This window comes from Cottoperca gobio, chromosome 9 (assembly GCF_900634415.1).
Source record: "Cottoperca gobio chromosome 9, fCotGob3.1, whole genome shotgun sequence".
Lineage (NCBI taxonomy): Eukaryota > Metazoa > Chordata > Actinopteri > Perciformes > Bovichtidae > Cottoperca > Cottoperca gobio.
In genome coordinates this window covers 22,784,715-22,809,052 of record NC_041363.1, presented here as the reverse complement: position 1 = coordinate 22,809,052, position 24,338 = coordinate 22,784,715, and the positions used below count along the sequence as shown (strand labels likewise).

The 24,338-nt window shown below is 39.4% G+C and overlaps 1 protein-coding gene across 1 annotated transcript in view; it reads left to right on the top strand.

Annotated features, from left to right (window-relative positions):
• dmrt1 (doublesex and mab-3 related transcription factor 1) overlaps positions 1 to 24,338 on the top strand; it is a 31,479-nt gene that overhangs the window by 4,466 nt on the left and 2,675 nt on the right. The window contains exons 3-4 of the mRNA XM_029439865.1: positions 1,685 to 1,842; positions 9,189 to 9,375. Coding sequence (XP_029295725.1) covers positions 1,685 to 1,842; positions 9,189 to 9,375 — 345 coding nt within the window. The remainder of the gene's footprint in view (positions 1 to 1,684; positions 1,843 to 9,188; positions 9,376 to 24,338) is intronic.

Genomic DNA, 24,338 nt, shown 5'->3' with positions numbered 1-24,338 from the left:
AGACAATACGTGTGTCACAATCCTGCAGTATAGATGCTTCTTAAATAATGTATGTTTTATATCATTTCACAAAACGTGGCCTGATAAAAGTCTCATCTTTCGCTCTCTTGACTAACAGCTGACTGAAGACATGCGTCTGGGTAACCCTTATCTTTAAGATGTTGTTTCTGAATTTCCCTTTTGTTCTATTCATTATTTATCTGAACTGTCTCATCAGTCTATATAAATGACTTCTGGACAATCTTAAGAGGGTTAATAAGGGATGATAACTTTCACAATTCAGAAGATTGTTTTATCAGTTGTCTTTCTATAGATGGTGGTGGAAATCATATTACGTTTTGACAGTTTCTTGTCTGTAAATTGTCAATGACTATAATAATAATGCAAATGTTTTAGTTTAACAGGCAGCAAAGCCACTATACTAGTGTGTGTTATTTGTTATGTTTGTAGATATAAATCACTTTTAAAGAGTTTTCTGCTTAGTGCACTGTTATTCAATATTGTAAAACAATAATATATGAAAAAGTCCACAGGACAAGAATACTTTTATAGATGCCACCAATAATTATTTTTCATTGTTCTTTTCTTTTTTCTTTTTTCTTTTTAATGGGAAAACTGGTGAACGCTTAAATTTATTTTGGTGACAGCACTATGAAAGGGCAGCTTTGATGTCTTTCTTGGCAGTGGTGTGGAGCCAGACACAGATATCGTGTTCCCTGTCTGATAGCAAACTTTAGGAGGTGGAATATGACCGGTCAAGGCTGCTCATTTCTTCTGCTGTGATAATGAACTTTGGGCTTCTGGCTTGGCAACAGAGAGGAGAGAAAAGGAGTCGAGCACTCTGTGATTCACTGATGACAAGAGTCAGAACAGGGACAACACATGTCATTATCTTTGGCTTCAGTGCTGCACAGTGTCTTCATTGTGTAAGACCGAAAGATCAGGGTCTGCCTGAGAAGAATGTGGCCTTGTTGATAAGGAAAGAACAGCATGATGAGTAATGATGATGATGATGATGATGATGATGATGGTCATCTTCGTTCAGCCACATTCCTGTATTGTGATGGTGTGTTGCGTTAGGTCTAATAATTTGACATCAGAAACACCTGCCACCTGCAGATGGTGCTGTTGATAGCACTTTGAGCCGGAGGTGGACCGACCTGACACAGCTTGTAAAGTTCAAGTGATGTGTCTTCTTCACATTACATGATTGATTAAGATCTACTGCAAGCAAGATCTGATTCAGATTAATATATCTCGTGGTTTTCAGCATCAGCACATACTCAGCTGAGAAAATAATAAAAACCAAAAATTCACCTTGAGCTCTGCTTTTAGGAGCCTAATTCATAAAAAACATGGAAAGTTTTATCGCTCTACCTATTTTACTCCAAGATACTAACTACAGTTAGTATATTAATGCAATCCTCAAATCCTTGTTTCAAATGCAATGATACATTTTATTTGTATAGCACCTTTCAAAATATAATAACAGCTAAATAAAACAGAATCCAATCAAATGACAATAAAATAAAAGCATTATAAAAAGAACTTAAAAGTAAGAATAAACTAAAGTATACGATAAGATATTATAATAATTAAACAATTATTGATTGATTATGAGACAATTCAGCAAAAGCGCATTTTAAAATATGTGTATTTAAAAGAGATGTGTGTTTTTATCCAGGAAGTCGTTCAGCATTGTCCCCCAGCCCGTCAGCCGGGGCCCGGGCTCATTCTGAGGGATCATCCGACCTGCTGCTGGAAACTTCCTATTACAACTTCTACCAGCCTTCACGCTACCCCGCCTACTACGGCAACCTCTACAACTACCAGCAATACCAGGTGACTAACAATAACCACGCTGCTGTTGGTCAGTTACAGTCAAACTCAAATTGAAGCCTTGCAGGTTTTGCTTACCTGCAATGTTTGTTTAACTTTCCTTAACTTGCTAATCAGTAGATTAAGCGATTATGAAAATTACTGTTGGTAATTGTTAGTAACACTCATTACAGTACACCCAAGTCATATGCAAGATTTAACAAACAGAGTCGAAAGCCTCACTGCTACTAAAGTGATGGACTTGGGCGCACAGTTGAAAGTGATGGACTGGTGTCGTGTGTGTTTGTTTTTGTGTAAGTGTGTGTGTGTGTGTGTGTGTGTGTGTGTGTGTGTGTGCGTGTGCGTGTGTGTGTGTGTGCGTGTGTGTGTGTGTGTGTGTGTTTTGGAGGGTGGACTTCACATCTCAGCTGCTTCATGCCACAGAATCAGAAGTTAAGCTGCTTAGCGGTGAATCACCTCTGCATGAACAAGGCTTACTTTCTATTACCTCAACACATAACTTGTCACAGTAATTTGAAACTGACGTCAGTCAGCGTGCTCAACTGTGTGTATGCACAGCTGGAGGAGATGACAGTAACACCAAAATAATTTGTCTCTGGAATGATCATTACATATCAGAGCAAATGAGTTAAAATACATTTGAAGCAGATGAATTGAGAAACTCTTTTGAGTCAGTCATGCACCTTGAAAATAAATATCACCGATTGTTTTTTCCTTTAAAGTCACCTGAATAGTGCCATTTCATGAACCTGTATTGAATATCTGGGTGTCAAATGCCTGCAGGCCTTTATTCGTCCCACAACTGGGAAATGTACCTTGTTACAGCAAGGGGTCAAAGGGTACAGATGACCCCCCTAGTCAAAATGAGTATTTGGCGAAGGTAAATTATAACGTTATCATGATGTGTTCATATGTAATCTTGTAAAATGTAGTTTTTAGCGAGAAACTTGAATAAATACAGTTTCAAACTACTGTCTTTATTTATAAGTTTAACTAAAGGAAATGTTTTCTTAGCAATATATAATAGGGTTTAACTTTCTAACACTAGATCTAAGTAGCTTATAATACATAATTAAAACTATTAATGCCAAGATAATTTTTTATTAAAAAATAAATTCAATAATTTATTTCCTAATCATTTGAATGGTGTGTTTTTATGCAAAATAACCACTATAGATGACACTAACGAAGTAAAAGGATAACGTTAAGAATTTTGGACAGTTTACACTGACTTCGGGACAATCAAAATAATTTTTTGGGATGGTTCCGGGACAGTGGTGAATAAAGTCTGTAGCCTTGGATCAGCCTGTCCATAATTCCTAAAGAAAGTCTGATTGGTTTACAAGTGTCAAGTTTAAAATGATCATGACACCTAAAACATCCTCTTTGTTCATGCTGCATATAAGTCAACGCTCACCAAGTGATCAGCTGAAGTAACCTCAACAAAACTTTGAAATGAAAATGACTGGCGTCCTTGTGATGCTTGCAACGTCACTGGTTTGATTCCGGCTGGATAACACTCTCTACCCATGTTTCCAGTCTGTCTCTACTGTCGACTATAAAACAAAGGCATTTGATTGTCTATCATAGACTTTTTATTAGACTATTATAGTCGATTAATCGATATCAAAATGTATTCATTTTCTTGTCAAATTCATCCATTGACTAATCATTTCAGCAGTAATTAAAGTCATATGTCCTGGTATAGAGAACAACAGACTTTAACAGGCACATATTATTTTATAAAAACAAAGGAGGACTATCACTTTGATAGGACAGTGATGTAACTGATCCCTGTGTAAGCAACCTTGTGGACATTAGATGTTACTATATTATACTCAACATCATTTTTATTTTATTTCTTTGTTTTCCTTAAAGATGGATGAGAGTGTCCGCTTTAATGTCTGCACTAACGGGGTAGCGTAGGACACGTCGGGAGATAGTACCCAACATCCCACCAACACACACACACTTGGTCCCTCATTTATCTGTATATTCACACTGATTTATGCTTAAATGTATCTCTATTGTTTCAAATGAGATGAGCTTGTGCATGAAGCAAATTGGATCCATAACTCTCCAGTGATCTCAGATGAGGTGGTTTGTTTTTTATGAACAACATTAGTCCACCCCTGCTCTCCCCTCTCAACCCCCTCTCCGTTCCCCCAATAGCAACATCTAGTTTTGGGGTCACTGCCTCCGCTAACCTGCCGGCGCACAGCAGAGCCTGAATTGCAAAGGTTAATGGTATTGTCTGTCGGCAGAGGAACAAACCGCTATGCCTCAGCGCTCGAAGGAGAAAGTGAGCACATTAATGCTAATCAGTTAGCACTCTTTAGCATAATTTTGCCATCCTCCCTTGTGATTTATGATATTTTTAGTGAAGTTGTCAGGTTGAGAGGGCTACGTGCTATGCTTATTCAAATTCAGGGACTACTTTTTTTTTTGTATTTGCATTAAGAGCTGATTATTTTGAGATGAGTTTCAATTGTGCCACAAACACAGTTGCACAATTCAAGTTTTATATTTCTTGAATTTGAATAATCAAGCTTCTTCTGGTAAAAGAAAAAAATATTTTCTCTTGTGTCACCTCTGTCTTCTTTACCTGTCCTAAACCTCCACAATTGAATAGGTTATATTTAAATTTTTGCATCCCCAACTGAAGTGATTATCCTTCAGTTACTCCATTTTGATTTTGTCTCCATATTTGCTGTTGAAGCACTTATCGCTGTGGTCTTTCTGCACTATCCAGAGAGCTGTGACGTCTTTTCTCATTCACTTTCTGTCCATTGAGTTAGATTCTGAAGGTGCCACTCTTTTCTCCATCATAACATCTGATAAACGTGTACTTGACATCTTTTTAAGAATTATATATAATTAAAATTATTTAAATGGCAATTTTTAACTTCAACATTTTTACTTAAGCCTCATGCTGGTTTCATTCAAGTGCTGATATACAATTATCAGTTTATAAAGGAGAGCAACATAATGTATGTTTATTTATATTAATATGTTACGGCTGTATTAATCAGTTTCTATCTATTTTATTGCAAGACAGTGCATCTTCAACTCACCACCATATTGCAATTATACTCTTAATATTAAATTCCTCATTTATAGGTAGGTATTTTGCTATTTTATTGACTTAAACACCACAATACAAATAGTTAATACAAATAAAACAACATTACATGATGAAATAAACAACATGATATTCCATACACAGTACGACACTACAATATTACACTGACTTCTTGCAAGATCTCAATATATTGTTTTATTTTCAATTAGGCTTTTTTTTATCAATTACTTCTGGACATTTTGCAATTACATGGTTTGCAGTAGATTCAGGTTATTAGTTTATAATCCTCTGCCAACCTCTTTATATTGTTACAGTGCAAATGTCATTCTCAACTGTAAAATATGAATTTCCTATAAATCATCACGCTGATCTTAACAATAGCGATTGTCATAATATAGTGATCTGTAGGTTGTGAGCCTTTCCCGCCACTGATTCAAAACCCACAAGGAAACACTGTGGTCTTTATCAGTGTAAGGCCATCAACCTCCTCCTCTCCTCTGCTCTCAGTGGTGCTTGGCTGTCATGCAGGTGGATTTTGAATATATAAGGGTGGTGTAGAGCTTCCAGACAGGAGATGGTGCCAGATAAGAAGACAGGCCCTCTCAGGGAGGTAGAGCAGCCCTCCCAGGAGTCTGCAAGTTAGCCAGTGAGTTTTGAGACACGATGTGTGGCAACATTCTCCTCTAAGTCCATACTTGCAAAATAGGGATACTGTAGTGCACACAAGTTATTCTTACTTTACGCGTTGTTGTTAATCTCATGTAGCTAATAATGAGTTTCTGCCCTCAAGCCACAACTTAAACTCTATCCATTCCCTAATGCCAAAATTGTGAATTGAAATGTGTTTAACAACTGCTCAGTGCCATGAAAAGCATTAAACAGGCTCTGGGGACGTCTTTTTTTAAATCAAGTTATCATGAGGTCATCGATTCTGACAGTGTTGCTTGTGCAGAACGCCTCTTACAATTTATTTCAGTGAAAAAAAACGAAAGAAAAAAATCTGATATGCTGTCAGATACGATATGTTTCTGCCTTGATAAAAAAACATGTATGGTTGAACTTGGATAAGAGGTCACTGTTCAGTATGATTTTGGTACACTAGGGGAAACATAAGATTGAATTTCCTTTTCATTTATTTTTGAGAACAACATTGGCTCACAGGCCGTTCATGGTGTAAAAATGAGGGCACTCAATCAATTGTATGAGGTCGAGAAGTAATCTAAAAGAAAACAAAAGGCAATATGTCAATAACACAATGTGCACACAAACCAACATTATTGTGAAGCTCAAGCACTGAAAGGTTGTTATGTTTAAATCCCATATTCTCTGAGTCTCACTCAGTATTGTAGCATAAGAAGTGATGAACACTCCTACTGGTTATTATTTTGGCCTTTGGCTCCTTGAACACAGAAGGGATAATGATAGTATTAGACTCACTTAGAGGTATTTCTACAGATTATCTGTGGAAATACCTCTAAGTGAGTCTTATTACTATCATTACCAATGTTGTTATAACTTACTGGTAAAAACCATGACACACCCAGATATGGGGTAGTACAAGAGGGGCCTCCAGCTTCTCATTTGCATTTCCCATAACATAAAACCTAAACCTATAGGGTTAGGTGTTCCAGTTTAGGCACATGCATCCTAGATTGCAACGCAACAATACTGTACGTTCTGCAGACCCGAGTGTCAAGCGAGGTGATTGGTAGGTCCAACACCTGTCATGAGGCGGGTTTGTCTGGGAAAAGAAGGGGTACAAGAAACAGCCACAAGAGCATCTCAGAACAGCCCCCATTATTTGGCGTACCGAATCCAAAGTGGCATGCTGATTAAAGCATCCTATACTGAATGCTTCTGGACAAATAAACATACAGATATTGAAAAAAGGTAATCTGAAATTCACAACTATTATTTACAAAGTGTCACAGAGTTCGGACTACACAATATCAGCCCGACCAGACAGTCCATGGGCATCAGGAACAGAAATGGGCAGTATCATAGTGGACGACAACTGACACCACATCTTGAACGCCTCTTGATGTCCCGCCGTTGACCAATAGGAGCACAGAGCGCTTCTCCGTGCACAACTGTAAACATGGCGAAGTGAAAGAGGAATGCTGTTGCTGGTGCTTCTCGATTGAACTGTAAAAACAGAGAAAAAGGTCACAGTCGTTTTTTGCTTTATGTTTTGGGGCTTTTCTGAACACAAGACAGCCAGTATCATAAGCCCCTTTCACACATGCACTGCAACCCTGACATTATCTATACGTTACCCGGAGGAGCTGTACGCGAGAACGCAAATTCTGTCAGATTGGACAACAAGCAAACTTTACCCTCCCAGCTGCCCAGTGCTACGTCTGTGTACTAATCTGTTCCCATGCGGATGGCGCAAAACCGGAAAAAAAGCAAACAGCCAAGGGTAAGGTCATTTAAACGAAGACGGCAATGAAAATGTCTAACTGGAGAGAAAACAAAATTTTTGTCTGTAAGGGCCGACATGGAAATCGGCAGACAAATTCAAGGAACGGCAAGAGATTTAGGTTGTTTATGACCAAATTAGGAACCGGCTCGTGACCGTGGTGTCATCTGCATCGTGTCCTACCTCTACCCAGGCGCCACCTCTCACCCCTCTTACAAACAGAGTTCTTCCAGGAAGAGAGTACGCTTCTGACACGGACAATCTCCTGTTGTGTGCTACATGTGTGAAAGGGAAACTCCGGACAATGTGCGGACCTCATTCCACCAGACATTATCCGGAGTTTGTATGAGAAAACCGCTCTCCAAACCGCTTTGCTTCAGACACCATTGTTTTTCTTGTTCCCGGAAGTCGCTTCCTCGTGATGTCATCAGAAAGGAGGTGCCGTCACGGCAATGACCATGGATTGACTGGCTAGACAACACAGCAAATGCCTGTTAGTTTAAAGCTACACACTAGTTAAAATAGCATTCAACCCATCCCCCCATTGAGAAAGGTTTCTAAACTGTTTATATTGCATCAAATGGACCGTTTTAGCAAGTTACTCAGTGTGGCTCTGCCTGCGACCACCAGACGTGAACCTTTTCTATAAGCATGAAAAACTAAACTTTCACTAAGATAGTTTTGTTTGGTGCTGTATGTGTCCTGCAAACCGTAAGCTCAGTGCACTTTCAAGACTCCAGTCCAATCTCTGTTGTATTTTTCACGGCCTAATACAAGCTGAGTGTAGCTTAAATAACAGTTTATAAAGCTGTCGGAGAATTGATGGTGTGGACAATGCGGGTGACATATTACAGGCTGACAGAAATCAAATTCCATAAAAGTGAAATTGAAAACCCTCCGTGAGGCGGCCTTGCTGCTGAGTAGACAGCTCGTTTTAAAGTTTTCAGAGGACTGGAGAAAGCCATCGCTGCGTGTTGCAGCCCATTTTTAGAACAAGCCACAGACGTGTGAATTCAAACACTGCTAATTCTCTGTCATATATCATTTTATTTCTATGTCTTCCCGGCAGATTAGGTTGGTAAAGTGTTGCATGTGAATATCTGATGGCTGATTTGAAGGTTTGTACAGTGAAACACATGTTAATGAGGTCATAGAACAATGGTGTCAGAAAATGCATTAGTATATCCACTGGTGTTGTTGGGATTAATATCCATTTGGCTAATTTCATATAGTCAATGTAAACAAAGGTTTAAGTCCCTCTACAGGTGTTAACATGTGGTTTGTTTGTAAAAGAAAAACATTTATTTAATTTAGAAACCCTTTTGTTGCTCAGATCAAGTCAAGGATTTGGTGCTGAAACAAATAGCTGCAAGGACAAAGAACCATATGAAGTCAGAGACCCACTGCAGGAGTTAAAACTTGGGATGTTGCCTTAATGAGAAGGAAATATAGCTTCTTTAATAAACACTGGATGATCAGAAGCCAGAATGTGCAACGTTTTGGTTTCACCCTTTTGTCATCTTGATCAGCTGTCCACCTCAAATGCAAAGTCATTACATCTAAAAAGCCACCATAGACATTAAAGAACAATATTGCTAAACCAGCTGATTTTTCCCAATTTTCTGACATTTTCTATGCTTAACAATTAGTTGATTGATTGAGAAAGAAGAACATAGTTGTTAGTTGCAACCATATTGTAGATTCAGTCAGATTAAAATAAAATAAACAATCGTTGGTGCACTTAAGAAGAAGTCTAGAAATCTGATGATTAGGATGTTAAAAACAGCACGTTATGATTTCTCCTTTGTACAATTGACTGTTTTTGTGTTTTCTTGTATGAAGCAGATGCCTCATGGTGATGGCCGCCTGGCTAACCACAACATGTCCTCTCAGTACCGCATGCACTCCTACTACCCAGCAACCACCTACCTGAGTCAGGGTCTGGGATCCACCACCTGTGTGCCGCCCATCTTCAGCCTGGACGACAACAACAACAACAACAACAACAACTGCTCTGAGACCATGGCAGCCTGTGAGACACACACACACACACACACACACACACACACACACACACACACACACACACACACACACACACACACACACACACACACACACACACACACACACACACACGCGCACACTTATCAGGCCCCATAAAGTTTTACCCAGACTTTATCAACAGTGTGGTTTGGTTCATTCAAGGGAGGATTGCACTCAAGTTAAGAGTGCCATAAAATGTTTAAGATGAAATTAGTATAAAGTGAAACTTTTTTACTTTTACCATACTTACTTTTTACATATTTTGGCTAAGATTTGCAGCCATTACAGAAAAAGTAATACCTTTTTAAACAACCGAAAAAATGTCAAAGACTTGACAGTGCAGCTCTGTTTCTTTTCGTCGTGTTTAAAGATGATGCAGATCTGATCTCTGACTTCTGACAACGCTCCAGTAGATTTCTGGCACTCTACTTTCTGCCAGTAGCTGTGAATGTGGGTAAATCAGATTGTGAGTATGGCTCAATACGTTCAGTAAATTATTTGTCGAATTTAGCAAGGAATGCATGTAAGTGCACGATGTGAGTGAGATAAGAGGGGAGATCCAGCACAATAGGAGAGAGAGGAGGATGCTGGGATCATTAGCATGGCTGTTTAAAATGAACAAGAGGTTTTTTTAGTGAACCTCAAGAAGGATAAATAAGTTTTAAATGGCAATTCTGTGTGACACTTTTTATTTCCATCTTTGGTGCATTAGTCCATTTCAAAAATCACAGATTGCATTTTCGAGGTATTAGAATTAGAGGGATGAAACCCTCTTTTTAATGGTCACACATGCAGAGCACACAGCACAGCACACAGTGAAATGTGTTCTCTGCTTTGAACCCATCCTAGTACCAGGAGTACACTGGCAGCTAATGTACAGAGCCCAGGGAGAAATGGGAGTGAGGGGGGAAGGGAGATGTCTGGTGCCTTGCTCAAGGATACCACGGCAGGGCAGGAGGTGAACTGGGACCTCTCCAAGTAGCAGTCACACTCCATTTTATTTTAGGTCGGGTCGGTGACTTGAACCAGCAACCCTACTGACTGAGCCACTGCCGGAGGTATAGAGGGATCGTGCATGTTAATGTACAGTATGGATTGCAACAAGTACTGTGTGGCGTTTGCTTTGATGAGTGTGATGATGAGGAAATTATCTAATCTTGCAAATCACAGCTTGTTTTTTGCACATTGGGTGAAACTGGCCCCAGATCATCATACAGAGATATTTTTTAGTTATGTGAAGCCTTAGTTGTGTAAAGTCAAGCATTATTTTTTCTTGATTAACCCTTTAAAACCCACATAGACCCATGCTTGTCTTTCTAGAGGCGGAGCAGGGGATCTTTAGGGGGAGATAGCAGGTCAAGACAAGATGCCACATCGAAGTGATTTACATCATCTGAAAGCTGGGGAAAAGCTAAAGATTAATTTAAGATGCTCAACACTGTGTCAAGATTTTCTAGTCATAAATCTGTAGGAAACTTTGTGTTTTGGTTAGGCGCCCCCAAAATGCCACATTAAGACACCAAGAACTTAATAAACACCATAGAAAATTCAAGCTGTGATTTGGTATCAGAAGATTTCGGGACCCCAGCGTGCAGAAATATTTAAATACACAATTTTTAGAATATGCAAAAATACTGATTGCAGAAAACTGCATGATTTGAGTGAGTGACATGGGTGCCCGTTTTACTTTTGAAAAAAAAGTAAAGTTTACTCACGTCACTAGCACCAGATGTGCCGGGGAGGAGGCGGGGCTTACCTCCACGTATATACTATCAACCATGGCCCAAATAGTCACTATTGCTGATACAGTATGCACATCCTCCGACGGCACATTCAGATCAGTGGATTTCACCGAGCTGTATTCACTGTCTCTAGCAAGTCATACGTCGACTGAATTAATCTTGTTTACTACAGAGGTATGAAACCAAAATGGACATTTTTTTCCGTTTGCCAACAGCTACTGTTTTCCTCCATTTCTGATTTAACAACGGCAGGACTTCAGTGACGACAGAGGAGGATCTCGATCTTAAATCATAAACTTAAATCAATATAGATCGTGTGCATGTGACGTCTCACTCACAAACCACGGCTTGAGCGGTGCATCTCGAGCTCTTTGAGAGTGATTTACACGGTTTGGTAAGAAGACTACCAACCCAGCCAGAAACAAAGAAATGATAAGCATCTAAGCTCTTGTATGCCTTCATTTGTGCGTTGGTTGCCCACAACGTTTGTAGCACAAGGTAGTTCACAATATCCGCATATTCAATCGGCGGTAATGAATCTAAAGCCTCAATATAATCCGACGGCTTTAGCGTGTACGGGTCACGGCCGCACATTTGGACTTTTCCCTCTGAATCTTGTCTTAGCAGAGGACTCCAGAGAGTCACAATACTTAGAAGAAGTCGGAGTTGTTGTTGTTCGCTTTAGACGCCATTGTTGATTTGTTTTCCAGCCAACATGGCGTCGCACGCATACGTCACACAGTTTTGTCACGTGTTTGCACACTACCTATACAGAGGTTTGATCTTACCTCCCAGAACAACTCCTTAATCGCTTGTTACTAGAAGAAAAAGGTCATTTTCTTTTCAGGAATTAAAAGGTAAAGGTAAATATAGGGGAAGAGCGTCATTAGCACAACATCAACATCCTTCTTTTAGTGACAAAGACTCCTGACACCACCTGCATCACAAACCTAAAGACCCCCGCATCTCCTCTTTGTACCTGTATTTGTTTATGACTTTCACCTGTCCGTTTCCTGTGAGGGTCCCACGTCAGCCTCCTGCTGTGAATCTCCATGCTCCATTACAAGATAACACCACTCGCAGTAGGTGGTCCATCTAAATCAGTTTTTTTTCCCCTGTATTTTTTCCTCAGAGTGATCTTTTCCTTACATTAACTTGAATTTAAAGATATACCTTTTATTCTCTTCATTCTGAAGTGTTTTACGCAGACAACTCAAGAGACAGAAAAACACCCAAGCAACAAAAGAACCTCACAAAGAGAATTATAAATTACAATGAAAAAAAGACACTTCCCTCATTTATAGTAATAAAGGAAACCCAGGTCATCGCTAGTGTAATTACTAATATATGACAAAAAATAAATTATTGTTACCATTTCTGTTGTTTTCCAGTCTATAGTAATAAGTGTAGTTCTCGTAATGCCCTACAGCTGATTGTATGATAGGACGGGGATAACGAGTCTTTCAAGCCTCTGAAATTAAGATGAAATTAATTAAGTCTCAGTTATATGTGTTGTAGAACAGGTCAAAAAATATTAGACGAAGATTAATCAAATCTATTGCAAAGGTGCGCCACTGATGGATAAAATGTGCCAATCATTACTTTTGATTAGGCAACCTGAATATAACTTAAAACTGTATTAAACTTTGCCTGGTGTTTACTGAACATGTGGTGTAAATCTAGCTGTATTTTATAAGAAAAAGACAAATAATACAGCCACTGTGGAGAAAAGTAGAGCAAAATGTATTCTTTTGGAGTAGAAGTGTGAAAGGGAAGGGGGGGTTGTGGGCATTCCTATAAAACAATTTGAACTTTTGAGTCAGTCTAAACATTTGCTGCCCACTTAGTGCGTTCACTGCCAAATCCAGTGTGTGGGTGTGTGTCGAAAAAGTCCTCACAGTGTCCTAGACAGTGTCCTTGATGTTGTTCCAAGGCTAATTCATTTCTTATCAGCCGAGTCTAAATCACTCCGCAGGGTTGTAAGCATGTTGACCTTGTGAGCTTCTCACAATGAACTTTTTATCTTGTGTAATATGGCGACAAAAAGGTCCTGTATCAAGTTGCTTTCAGCTGCTTTTATTAGGAGTGACATAAAGTTATATTTTAAAATGGAGTTGAAATGATTAGTTTAGAGATTAATTGAATAGTCAAACAGAAAATTACTTTTTGTTGTTGTTTTTACACACAATTAACTAACACTCTGGTTCTAGCTCCTCAGATATGAGAGTTTTCTGAATTTAAAGATAAATAAAAATGCCTTTGGGGGTTTTAGAGTAGGGTGGCAATTTGAGATGACTTTTAATTAATTAATAATCTGTCGATCATTTCCTTGATTAATGGATTCGTCTACAATGTGTGAAAAAAATGTCCATCAAAAGTTGCCGGAGCCCACAGCGATGCTTGTTTCCTATCGATGAAGACTTAAATTGGGCATTTTTGTTAAAAAAAAAAAAATCCTTTTAACAAATAATAACTAATCAAAATAGATGCAGATTAATATTCTGTCAATCTGCTAATCGGTGAATCGACTAATCACCTCAGCTCTGTCTTGGACTGTTGGTTGGATAAAACAACCAATTTAAAGGTGGGCTCTATGTTCTGTCGTTTTAAAGACTAAATGACTAATCAATGAATCCACAGAATATTGTGCAGATTAATTGATAATGAAAAGTTGCAGCCTAATTTTCGACATCACACAGCTGAAGTCAGTCAGTCAGTCAGTAAGGTAAATAATATAGAATATTTTCCTGGTTGTTGATTTAACTTGACATTTTCTTCCGTACAATTCAGCCACATCCCTTTTAATCCTTGAATTGTTTCGCTTTCACCGACCATGTTGTGTACCTCCGCATCATCTAGCAGCAGGAAATAGCTGTAAGCCTACCTGCCCTCCCCATCTACCTGGCTGCCAAGCAGCGCCCCGTCAGATTTATCTCCCTCCCAGGATAGGGCTAATCAGTTGGCCAAATACAGTGATCCAAATAACCTTCAGGAGTGCCACGCTGTCCTTTCCCCTTCTCGCCTCCTCCCCTCTCTCCGCCCTCCCCCTCCGCAGGCCCCGCTGTCTCCGCAAAATTGCCTTCTGGAGTTAGTGAGCGGGAACAGTTAAGATTTACAAACAATGATGAAGCTTGTCATGCGTCTTTCTCCATCCGTCACGGCGGGCCGGGCGGAGCTGTGGGTAGAGCCGTCCTGGTGTTCTTCATAAAAGCCAGCTCTCTGTGAAATACGCCCCCGACCGGCCTGTTTACTGCCCCGCGCTCGTCAGCAGCCCCGCCGGCGTAAATCGCCGAGTGGGAGGTGACAGCGCAGTCCATCAAACTCCCACCCCACCTCACTGCCCTCCCAACATCTCACCTCACGCTGCCCCCCCCTCCTCTACCCTCCATATATACACACACAGAGACACACACACTGTTTCTCCACAAACACCCGACCCACTTCCTCACTGGGAGGCTCAGATGAGCTGCCCCAAAAGAGTTATGGCTGTTTCAGTCTTACAGGAGACAGCTTCAAGCCGAGTCCGTCAGTGTTTATGTTCTTTCCTTTTTTGTCCTTGTCTAGACTTTTTTCAAAATACAAAACTGCTCAAAGTTTGTCAGCACAGCAACTTTCCTTTCACATACTTCTTACTTTTTTTAGAAACCAAGATTTATGCTAATGTCAGACCCCAAAATCGAGCGCCGCTGCGCTGGCTATACGTTTGTCTGTTTTGTTATATTGGTGTCAGCGCGGAGCGTACAGTAATTTAAATGCAAATCAGATTGTTGAGGTATTGCAGATGTTAATCCTTCTAATCGATAGACCTGTGTGAGCCCATTAAGTTAGAAATCCATTACTATCTTTCTAGATGATATTCTATTGATTTTTCTTGCTTCAATCTATACTGTACTGTACACCAAAGTGAGTTACTGCGTATAAAGTCTGTCGTTTCAGGTTCTCCGCCTCCTCGGAAAAAGAAAAGGAGTTAAAAAACGATGTCAGTAAGTTTCTTTGTTTCGTGTGTAAAATGGGATTTACCTGCTTTCAGATCAGATTACTTCAAACTCACACCCACGCACTCTCTCTCTCTCTCTCTCTCTCTCTCTCTCTCTCTCTCTCTCTCTCTCACACACATAAACAGTTAGGAAGTCCCTTCAAACACACGCACACACACTCGAGGCTACACTCATTCTGGAGATGTCAAAGAGGCCTCTCACTCTTTGGGATTTATTAAACCCGAAACAAATCGGTACTTCTAATCCAAGAGGTGACCTTTTCAAAGGAAGGGCTGTTTCATGTCATGTAGCAGCAAGAGTTCATTTCCTTTGGTCACTGACATGCTGAGAACATCACTCAGCTCAGTGCATGTACTCTGTGTTGTTTCACTTCCTGAGACAAGCCAAGGCTGGAAGAAGACTGTTGGTTTGTGGCGTAATGTTTGTTCTTGACAATTAAGGCTGTCAACACGTTTTTTAATACTCAAATCATACAAGTTGTAGTACCTCGAGTATCCCATTAAATATTGGTTTTGATGGCAAACTGGGCAGAAATTGGTTTATTCAACATAATATCAACATGTAGTTGGTCTACATATTTGTCTACATATTTGTTCTAATTCATAGATTTGCAGTTTTACAGAAAATGACTTGTTTAACCTGTAAGTAAGAGCCAGCAGCAGAGAAAGGGACCCTGCTCGGAGCCCGTCAGGCCCCGGAGGGCCTCATTGAATGTGTGTCTCTTGGTTACAGTGGAGACGTCCTGTGTGGCCTGTCAGACTGTTTTTCCCACCCTGCTGTGCTGCTAAGTGCCCTGATAGCCTCCGGGGCCTGTGGATGGGTTAAATACCAGTGTAATTGTCTGCTCAGGGCACAAGCACGTTGTAATGTGTTGTACAACACCACCATTAACACAGGCCTGGGGCTGTACAGACATTAAATGGCCGGGCTGTGTAGTTTATGTCCTCTTCTCCTCACTCTCTATTTCACTCTCTCACACTGTCCGCTGTTGAAAGGAGATGAAACGTGATTCTATTGACTTCAGTTTTATCTCATGCCGTGTTTGTGAAGTAATAATCATCGAAGGTAGCGAGTTATTTCCTGATATTCCGTGTCTGAAAATGTCAGTATGTGCCGAGTGAAGTACTGATGATTTCTGAAGTTATGACACATCTTGAGAGCTTTGCTTTAACAGTCAAGATATGCAGATAAACACTTGAAGCTGGAACCTTCTGGAACTTGATTAAGTGACAATGTGTATTACGGCTGCACAATATATCGTCTCAGCGCGTGTGCAATAGTCACATGGCAGGATGAATGAACTCAAACACGTCATGTTAACTTTGTTGCTGCTTGATATAAAAGGAAAACATTTCCCATAATCTACAAGAGAAGTCTGTCCAGAAAGGAAGATTTGGTTACTAAAAGAAATGCAGTTGCATGGAAATATTTCCGCTAGAGAAAGGACGATGTTGACCCAAAACAAGTCATTTGTCATCATCTGGTGAAAATGTTTGTGTTTTTTTCATATGGCAATATATATCTTAGTTTTTTCCAATATCGTGCCGCATTAATGTGTATTTATAATATTTCCCTAAAAACAAGCTATAATTTATATTAAAGAAAAGGCAGTAAAGGGCAGTGCTCTTTTGTAATTAAGATGCTTGATGCAATGTGCATTAATGATACAGCAATGAACCTCTTCTAGCATTTCTGCTTCCTCATCACTGTTATGGGAAGTACTATCACTCATTTAATTGTAATATGTTATTTGTTCATTTGCTAAGTTGATATAAATTCACATTTCTTTCCGTCCTGGACCACTCCACAAGCCTGCATGTAAACAAAGAAAATGTTGAGCTTCTTAATATCCGTCACTGGAGGGATTCTGTGCTTCGATTTAGACAAATGTCTGTCCAAAGTAATAAAACAGTGATATTCTAACATTTGAAAAAACCTGTTTACTGCATAGCGTGTGTATCTAAATGTAATCTGCATGTGAAATACTTCATGCACTCACATCTCTACACTTGTATAAAGTGGATGTTGTTTTCCTGATACACCTCTGTACAAAGCAGACTTGGTTAGTTACGGTGCTTTCCTACCTAATCATGCTCTTGTAGTCATCTGTCCTAGTGTTGTTTTGAGCAGCAGTGGCGGCGGCTCAGCGTGGATTGACGAATGGTGTCGCCTTGGCAGCTCTCTGAAACAGCTGAACGACTTGGATAAACACACATGGCAGCTTTAGCACCCGCGGGAGGCGTCCTTCTTTCCATAGCAATATATTTCACTCTTCCTGTGTCCTTTACTTTGGCATTTTTCTTACCCTGTCGACCCTCAATGAATCTCTTGTTTAAAACGTAATGATGGAAAAGTTCCGCAAATATTGATCGGGCCGCCTCAGCTCATTATTGCATATCCATAACTTTTCGACGCATCACGTCAAAAAGCCCAAAGATAGACTGACAGGCCATTTTGTGAGTTGATGAGGCACAGTAGCCGAAATGGAGATTTAGCATAGGGACGAGGGCGGTGTCACGCCTCTCCGGCAGTCATCTTCATCGGGGACAGATTGGTTAACAATGCAGGAGCAAAGGTTCCTCTGTGCTTAATTAGCCTTTGACCCCGACACCGAGGCCTTCTGTCAGCGTCTGCCCTCCGCTCTCTTCAGCTCCATAGCAAACCAGTAATGATCACGTAAGTGTTTTCTGACCGCCCGTAATGGCTGCATAACAGACTGCATCGCTTTGAACAATTGTCTCAACAGCTCTTCATTTGTGAGACCAAAGAAAGAAATATGTAGAAGATTTAATTGCACACAATAAAATGAATAGTCCTTATTCATGATAATGCAATAGCTGTTATTTGACTCTTTATTTAGTTCTCTGATTAAGATGTTTGATGTTGCTTGAAATGAGTAGTATAGCTCAGTTCACTACCAGGCTTACCGTTAGAGCAGCGTGCACAGTTCAGTATGCGCACTTGTGGCATTAGCTTTACCAGCAGCAGCAATTTTTCAGAAGCCCAAACTATTAAGTGAAAAATGTATTTGCTTAGTTTTAGCAAAACCTCAGTGGATCAAACCAAATGAGATTTTTGTTAATAAGAAAAGTTACTTCACACGGCAACTGAAAATACCGGTGACACAGATCAGATGTTAAATGATCTATGAACATGTCATTTCTCCTTGTTTTCTGAGACAAACTTACACCTGAATAATGAAGCTATTGGTGTGGCTGTACGGATGTACGGTCGTGGTGGTCGGGCAATACTGAAAACCTCAATTACGTTGATATTCTGTACAGATATTCATGGTTCCCAGAGGAGGAATCCCAATGGCTTTGGGGATCCCCGGCAGCAGGATAAAAGTTTCACTCATCCAGTGAACTTGCCCATCATCTTGTTCATGGAGATTTTGGTTCATGGTGCACATGCAGTGGATAGATCCTTGATGGACATTTGTGGTTCAGGGTGAAATATCTGCATTTTGGTGCAGATATTCAAGGACTCTGATCAGGACGCTCCTGATTAATCATGTAGCGCCATCAGCAGCTTTGTATTATCTATCTAACAGTTGATTTTCTTTATAATGAGCATGATGCAATGTGTAATGTGGTATGTTAAGACATTAAAGCATCATCGTTTTAAAACAAAACATAGCACTAACTCAATGATAAAAATAAACAAATAAGAATTCAGTTTCCACAAAAACGTACGGTATTTGGTAAAACAGTTTAGTAGTATAAAAAACATAACTTTAGTGTTATGCAGACAAGTTGTGCTTTGCATGAGATGCCTCAGTTTATTTAATGCACATACGGTAACAGAAATGTGTTGGAAACGATTAATTGATGTCTTTTCGGCATCGGTTGCATCATAAAAGACGAGTCATTCAAGAAAAGTCAGATATGAGCAGTGATTTGAAACTGAGGGTGAAGGTCTGCGGTGTGAACACGAGCCTCCACTGTTCAGTATTTAAAGCCTGTCTGCTCTTTGACTGAGTTTTCTGGGCCATTAAGTCCTGCTGCTGGCCTGATGATGAGGAGGCAGACGCCCATATCGTCTCTGGAGAGGGTCTACAAGGGTCGTCCTCAGTTGGACACCCGTGGGACCTTCTCAAACTGGCCAGGGACGTTTCTCTTTTAGACACAGCTCGTATCATTATAATGGGAGCCATTTAATCCCAGACCAACCTTGTCATGTGACAGGCAACTCTTCATTCTTAAGATTGAATTTTTGTTCCCGTGATGATAAGCTCCACTAAGTGCTCTTGTCCCTGGACAGCACTGACCAATTCAAACAGGTGATTCATTTTTAGTAACCAGCAGTTTGTGCATTGAATGTTGTCACACTGAGCAAATTCGAGATACAAGCTCCGGAAAAGGCTCCGAATGGATGTTACATTGTGTTTAAGATCCCTATTAATGTGATTTAACCACAACAACACGCTGTGAAGCAAGTGTGTCAACACAATGAATTTATCATTAATGTTTTAAATATAGAGGACTGACTTTAAACTCATTTAAAATGACTCTGACATTTGTCATTTAAATGACTGTTTCATACACTTTCATTTCTTAATGTCTTTCTGCACAGGCGTGTCCATATACCATGCAGTATAAAATATATAAGATAAAATACATTACTTTTTAAAAAATCAATCCATTATTTCAGTCATTGACGAAGCAAAAATAGCAAACATTTTCTAGTAGTGCTGGGCAATATATATATCGATATTGTGATGTGAGCCTAGATGATGTGATGCCGTAGTATCGTAATATGGCATATTGGTTTTAACAAAACAAGACTTTTCAAGGTGGCACTTTCAGTAAATCGTGTTGCATTTTTAACTATTAATTTTAAGGATTGAACAATAAATCTATGAATTGAGAGAATAAACCTGCAGATTAATTAATGATAACAAATAAAGGTTAGTTGAAGCCCTGATATGATCATCATGGCATACATACATGTTCATTACTTTCTCATGTTCAATTATCATCATGTCTGCAGTTGTTCTTCCAGATACTTCTGTAGCTGACAATGCTAACAGTTTAATGCAGAATCCTGTGTGTGTGTGTGTGTGTGTGTGTGTGTGTGTGTGTGTGTGTGTGTGTGTGTGTGTGTGTGTGTGCATGCCCGTGAGTGTGTGTGTTTACTTAAGTGTTATCTACCCCTATGACCCTTGTGTAGGGTGGTTGAGTGTAGAGTATGAGAGAGATTATCCCCGCTGCATCAGACTGAATTACCATCTCCTCTCACATCTGAGCTTTAGTTCCCAGCAGCAGAAATGATTGCACCTTGATTCACCCCCCCCCTTCCTCCCCTCCCCCCCTCCCCCCCTTTTCTTAATAGGACAAGTGGGAGGTTAAAAAAACTTCCTTTTGTTATTCCACACAAAGACTGTTTAATAGTTTGGAAATCTTATATAGAGTGCTGAGTGACTGGGAAAAGGGCAAAAGTTCATTCATCAGCAAGTTCAGTTTGTTTTGTTATTTTCCGTCCCCAGTCTGAACTGAAGATAGAGCCTTTATTACACAAGAGCCGCACTGTTCATGGTTTGGGGTTCATAATAAGAGAAGTGCAGGTATTACCACTCACAACTGTAACATACATACAGTATCAGCTAAAGTATGCTGTCACAGCATTAGCCTCAAAGTGTTGAAGTGGAAAGTGCCTTGAAGTACTTTTACTCAAGTACTGTACTTAAGTACAACTTTAAGGCACTTTCCTTGAGTATTTCCATTTTGTTCTACTTTATGCTTCTACACTACATTTCAGAGGCAAATATTGTAATTGTACTCCACTGCATTTATTTGATAACTTTAGTTACTGGTTACTTAAAATCACCAAACAAAATATGATAATGCATTATTAAAGATTAAACTACCCAGCAGTATGTAGCGTAGTTAAAATGAGCTCCACTGTACGATCACATTATTGCATCAACAGTTATTCTGAAATGGGCCGTTCTGCATAATGAGTACTTGAATTTTGATGCTTATTCTTTTGTACTTTGACCAAAGTAACTGGATGGAACTAGTTAGTTTAATTTAAATAACTCACCAAATCAAACAAAAAGTCAAAGATCGAAAATATTAATAGAAATGTAACTTTACATTTATCAGCTGACCAGAAACACGACTAAATGATAATGTTGCTCTGAAGTGCTGGATGTGTAAATATGTGACTGTTTGCCGACACATCTGCGATATCCACTTACAAGACGATGATGTGTAAACTTAGACTAGTGAAGTAATAATGGGTCCATCAACAGAACATTCATTAACACAAACTAAGTAATTGATCAAGATGTGTGCGCAAAATGCCAAACATTATGTGGCTGCTTGTTTTCCTTTTATACAATTGTAAAGTGAATATTTTGAATTATTTGTTTTGGTCCAAACAAGCAATGTCAAGACGTCACTTTAAGATCTAAAAACTCTGGTTTTATTTAGACCAGACAATGAATGGTTAAATCAAACAAATAATGTAAAAATGTAATTGACAAAAACAATGACTTATTTAATTAGCTTAGTGTCATCAACAGAGGCTCGAAGACTAATTGAGAAGTCTTTGTGGCGTTTCAGCAACATTAATCTGTATTAAACAGGCGAGCAGAGGACAGTCGGATGCAGCACAGAACATGTGTACAAGCGTTGTGTCGTGATTTAACATCTCCAGTGAAACTAACACGTCCAGTTGCTTTCACACTTTAATTATACATCATAGATTTCCTGCTGATGAACAGGCAGAGAATTAACAGTGAACGGGGCTAATTCACAGCTGCTGCTCTCCTCCACCCACATGCTGTACAAGAAGGCCGCTGAGAGCAAGGTGCACTTAGCTACACAAACATTAGTATTAACGATTGAGCTGCCAGTTTGGAATTGGTGACAAACTGCAGACGGGCCAAAATTGGAGTCCGAAACCTATCAGGAAGTTAATGAGGAGAAAAATTACTCCTCTGTTCCCCTCCCACCACCCCTCCACTGCTGAGGAGAGAGAGAGAGAGAGAGAGAGAGAGAGAGAGAGAGAGAGAGAGAGAGAGAGAGAGAGAGATGGTGGAGGGTGAGGGATGAGGAAGCATGAGGGAGGCAAATGGAGAAGACAGGATTCTGGGAAACACTGCTGTTATTTATGTTAATGTTATCCTGATCAGGAGGTTATTCTGAGTAAACATATATGTATATATTTGAATAAGGTCTGTGATAATCAGATCATTTAAAAAACGGCTACATTTAGGCTTTGACTGGAGCAGCTTTAAATATTTTTGGAGGAATTATACGACAATGTTGATACTCAACACTCTTTAAAAAACTAGAAACGATACATCGTGTTCTTATATTTTGTGAGATAATGCATTTCATGAAATGGTTTCTCTTCATGGTCAGATCTGCCTTTAAGAGCCAGTACGTTTATGTCTCTGATGATCAGGACGGCAACTAATGATTGTTTTCAAGATAGATCTGCAGATCATTGTGTTGATTAAATGATTAATCATTTTGTCTGTTAAATCTCAGAAAACAGTGGAAAAAATGTCAATTGTAGCTTCTCAAAGCCCAAGGTGACATCTTCAGATCTCTCGTGTTGTCAGCCAACAGTCCACAACCCAAAATATTCACTTTACATGAAACAAGAAAACTTTTTGGGTTACTGGTCACAATGAGTTTGTAGCGAAAGTACAAAAATCTAGCATCAATGGTCTTATTATAGTCTTGTTAACGTATTCATTGATAATTCCTGATTTGAACAACAATTCATATAATAGTAATAACAGTAATGTCATTGAGGCAAAGCTCTTGGCTGCTTCTGTTCAGACGTTTGAGAACTTTTGCTTCTTTTGTAACTAAAAAGCATTGAAAGGATTAAAATACTACAGCGGAATAAAATATCTGAGCAGCAGAACTGGGGCGCCACCAATGATCATTTTAAATTATCACTTAATTGAAAACAATTCCCAGATTGATCAGTTTATGGTATACACTATACAACTTCAGAAATTGTGGAAATTAGAGCTGAAGCGATGAATCAGTTTTGAGATGTTTGTCTGCGATCAACAAGATCCTCCGGCTTTAGGAAACCATGACGGGTATCTTCTCTGTTTTCTGACACAATTTATTTATTTATTAATGGAAATATTGATAACTTATATAATCTTTAGTTTCCTATCACAGGGTCCCAAAGCATCATAAAACATCTCGTTTGTTGGTATCACTGTCTTTCCGTGGGTCACACGAGTTACGTTGTATTTTGAATATTCTGTTCATTGATATTTTTGTGCCTTTTTAATATTTTATATTCGCGCTCTTTCCTACTTTGTACTGCGACTGCTGCACGAGCGTTTCCCTCAGGATGACCACGTTCTATCTTACCTTAAATTTGTTATTTCTCTCTCTTTGGTCTTTGGACTAAATCCTCTCATTGGAGAAGCTGTAACTGTTGAATGTTATTTACTTAAGTGATAAATAATTAAACGTTAACACTTGAATGTCTGATTGCTGTGCACCAGCCTGATGTCTGCTGTCCTCAGTGTCATCAGTGTGTGCAGTAGCTGTAGACTCGTGTTAAAATGATCATACAGTAGCTTTCATGATCTTTTCTTTCTGACTGATTCAATTTGCTATGAATCCTGAGGAATCATTTCCCTGTGCGGTCATATTTATATCCGGTAAATACAGAGAGCATGATTTACTCCGCAGCGCTGATGATAAGAGTCCTCTCTGTCTTACGATAGTATTTCTCCTCTCCTTTTTATTTACTAGCTTTACAGTACAAAGACATTTTTTATTTTATGTGTGCTGTTGCTACCTACACGAGGCAATATGAATTTATCATATTAATGACTTTGAGGAGTATCCAAGAAACAAGATTTGTAGCTCAATACCTGAAAGAGATGCGAGAGATTTGAGGTGTATTTACTTTTCGAATACATAAACATACTTTAGTGTCGTGGGACAACAATTTAATGGGTTTTTTTCAACCCATAATTCTGATGTGTAAATATTTTCATAGAAGTGGTATTTTATCCAAATACATTTTGTGATGGGAGAGTTTTTGGAGAGATATTGGTAAAGATGTTGGTCTCACGTTGGGGACTGCGTGAGTCAATGCAGTGTCCTGTCAGTATCAACACATGACGTACACAAGATGACCAGAAGTTCCTCAAAATGTGAAGCATTTACAGATTACAGGTCTGGGCATTTAGCAGATGCTCTCATCCAGATAAT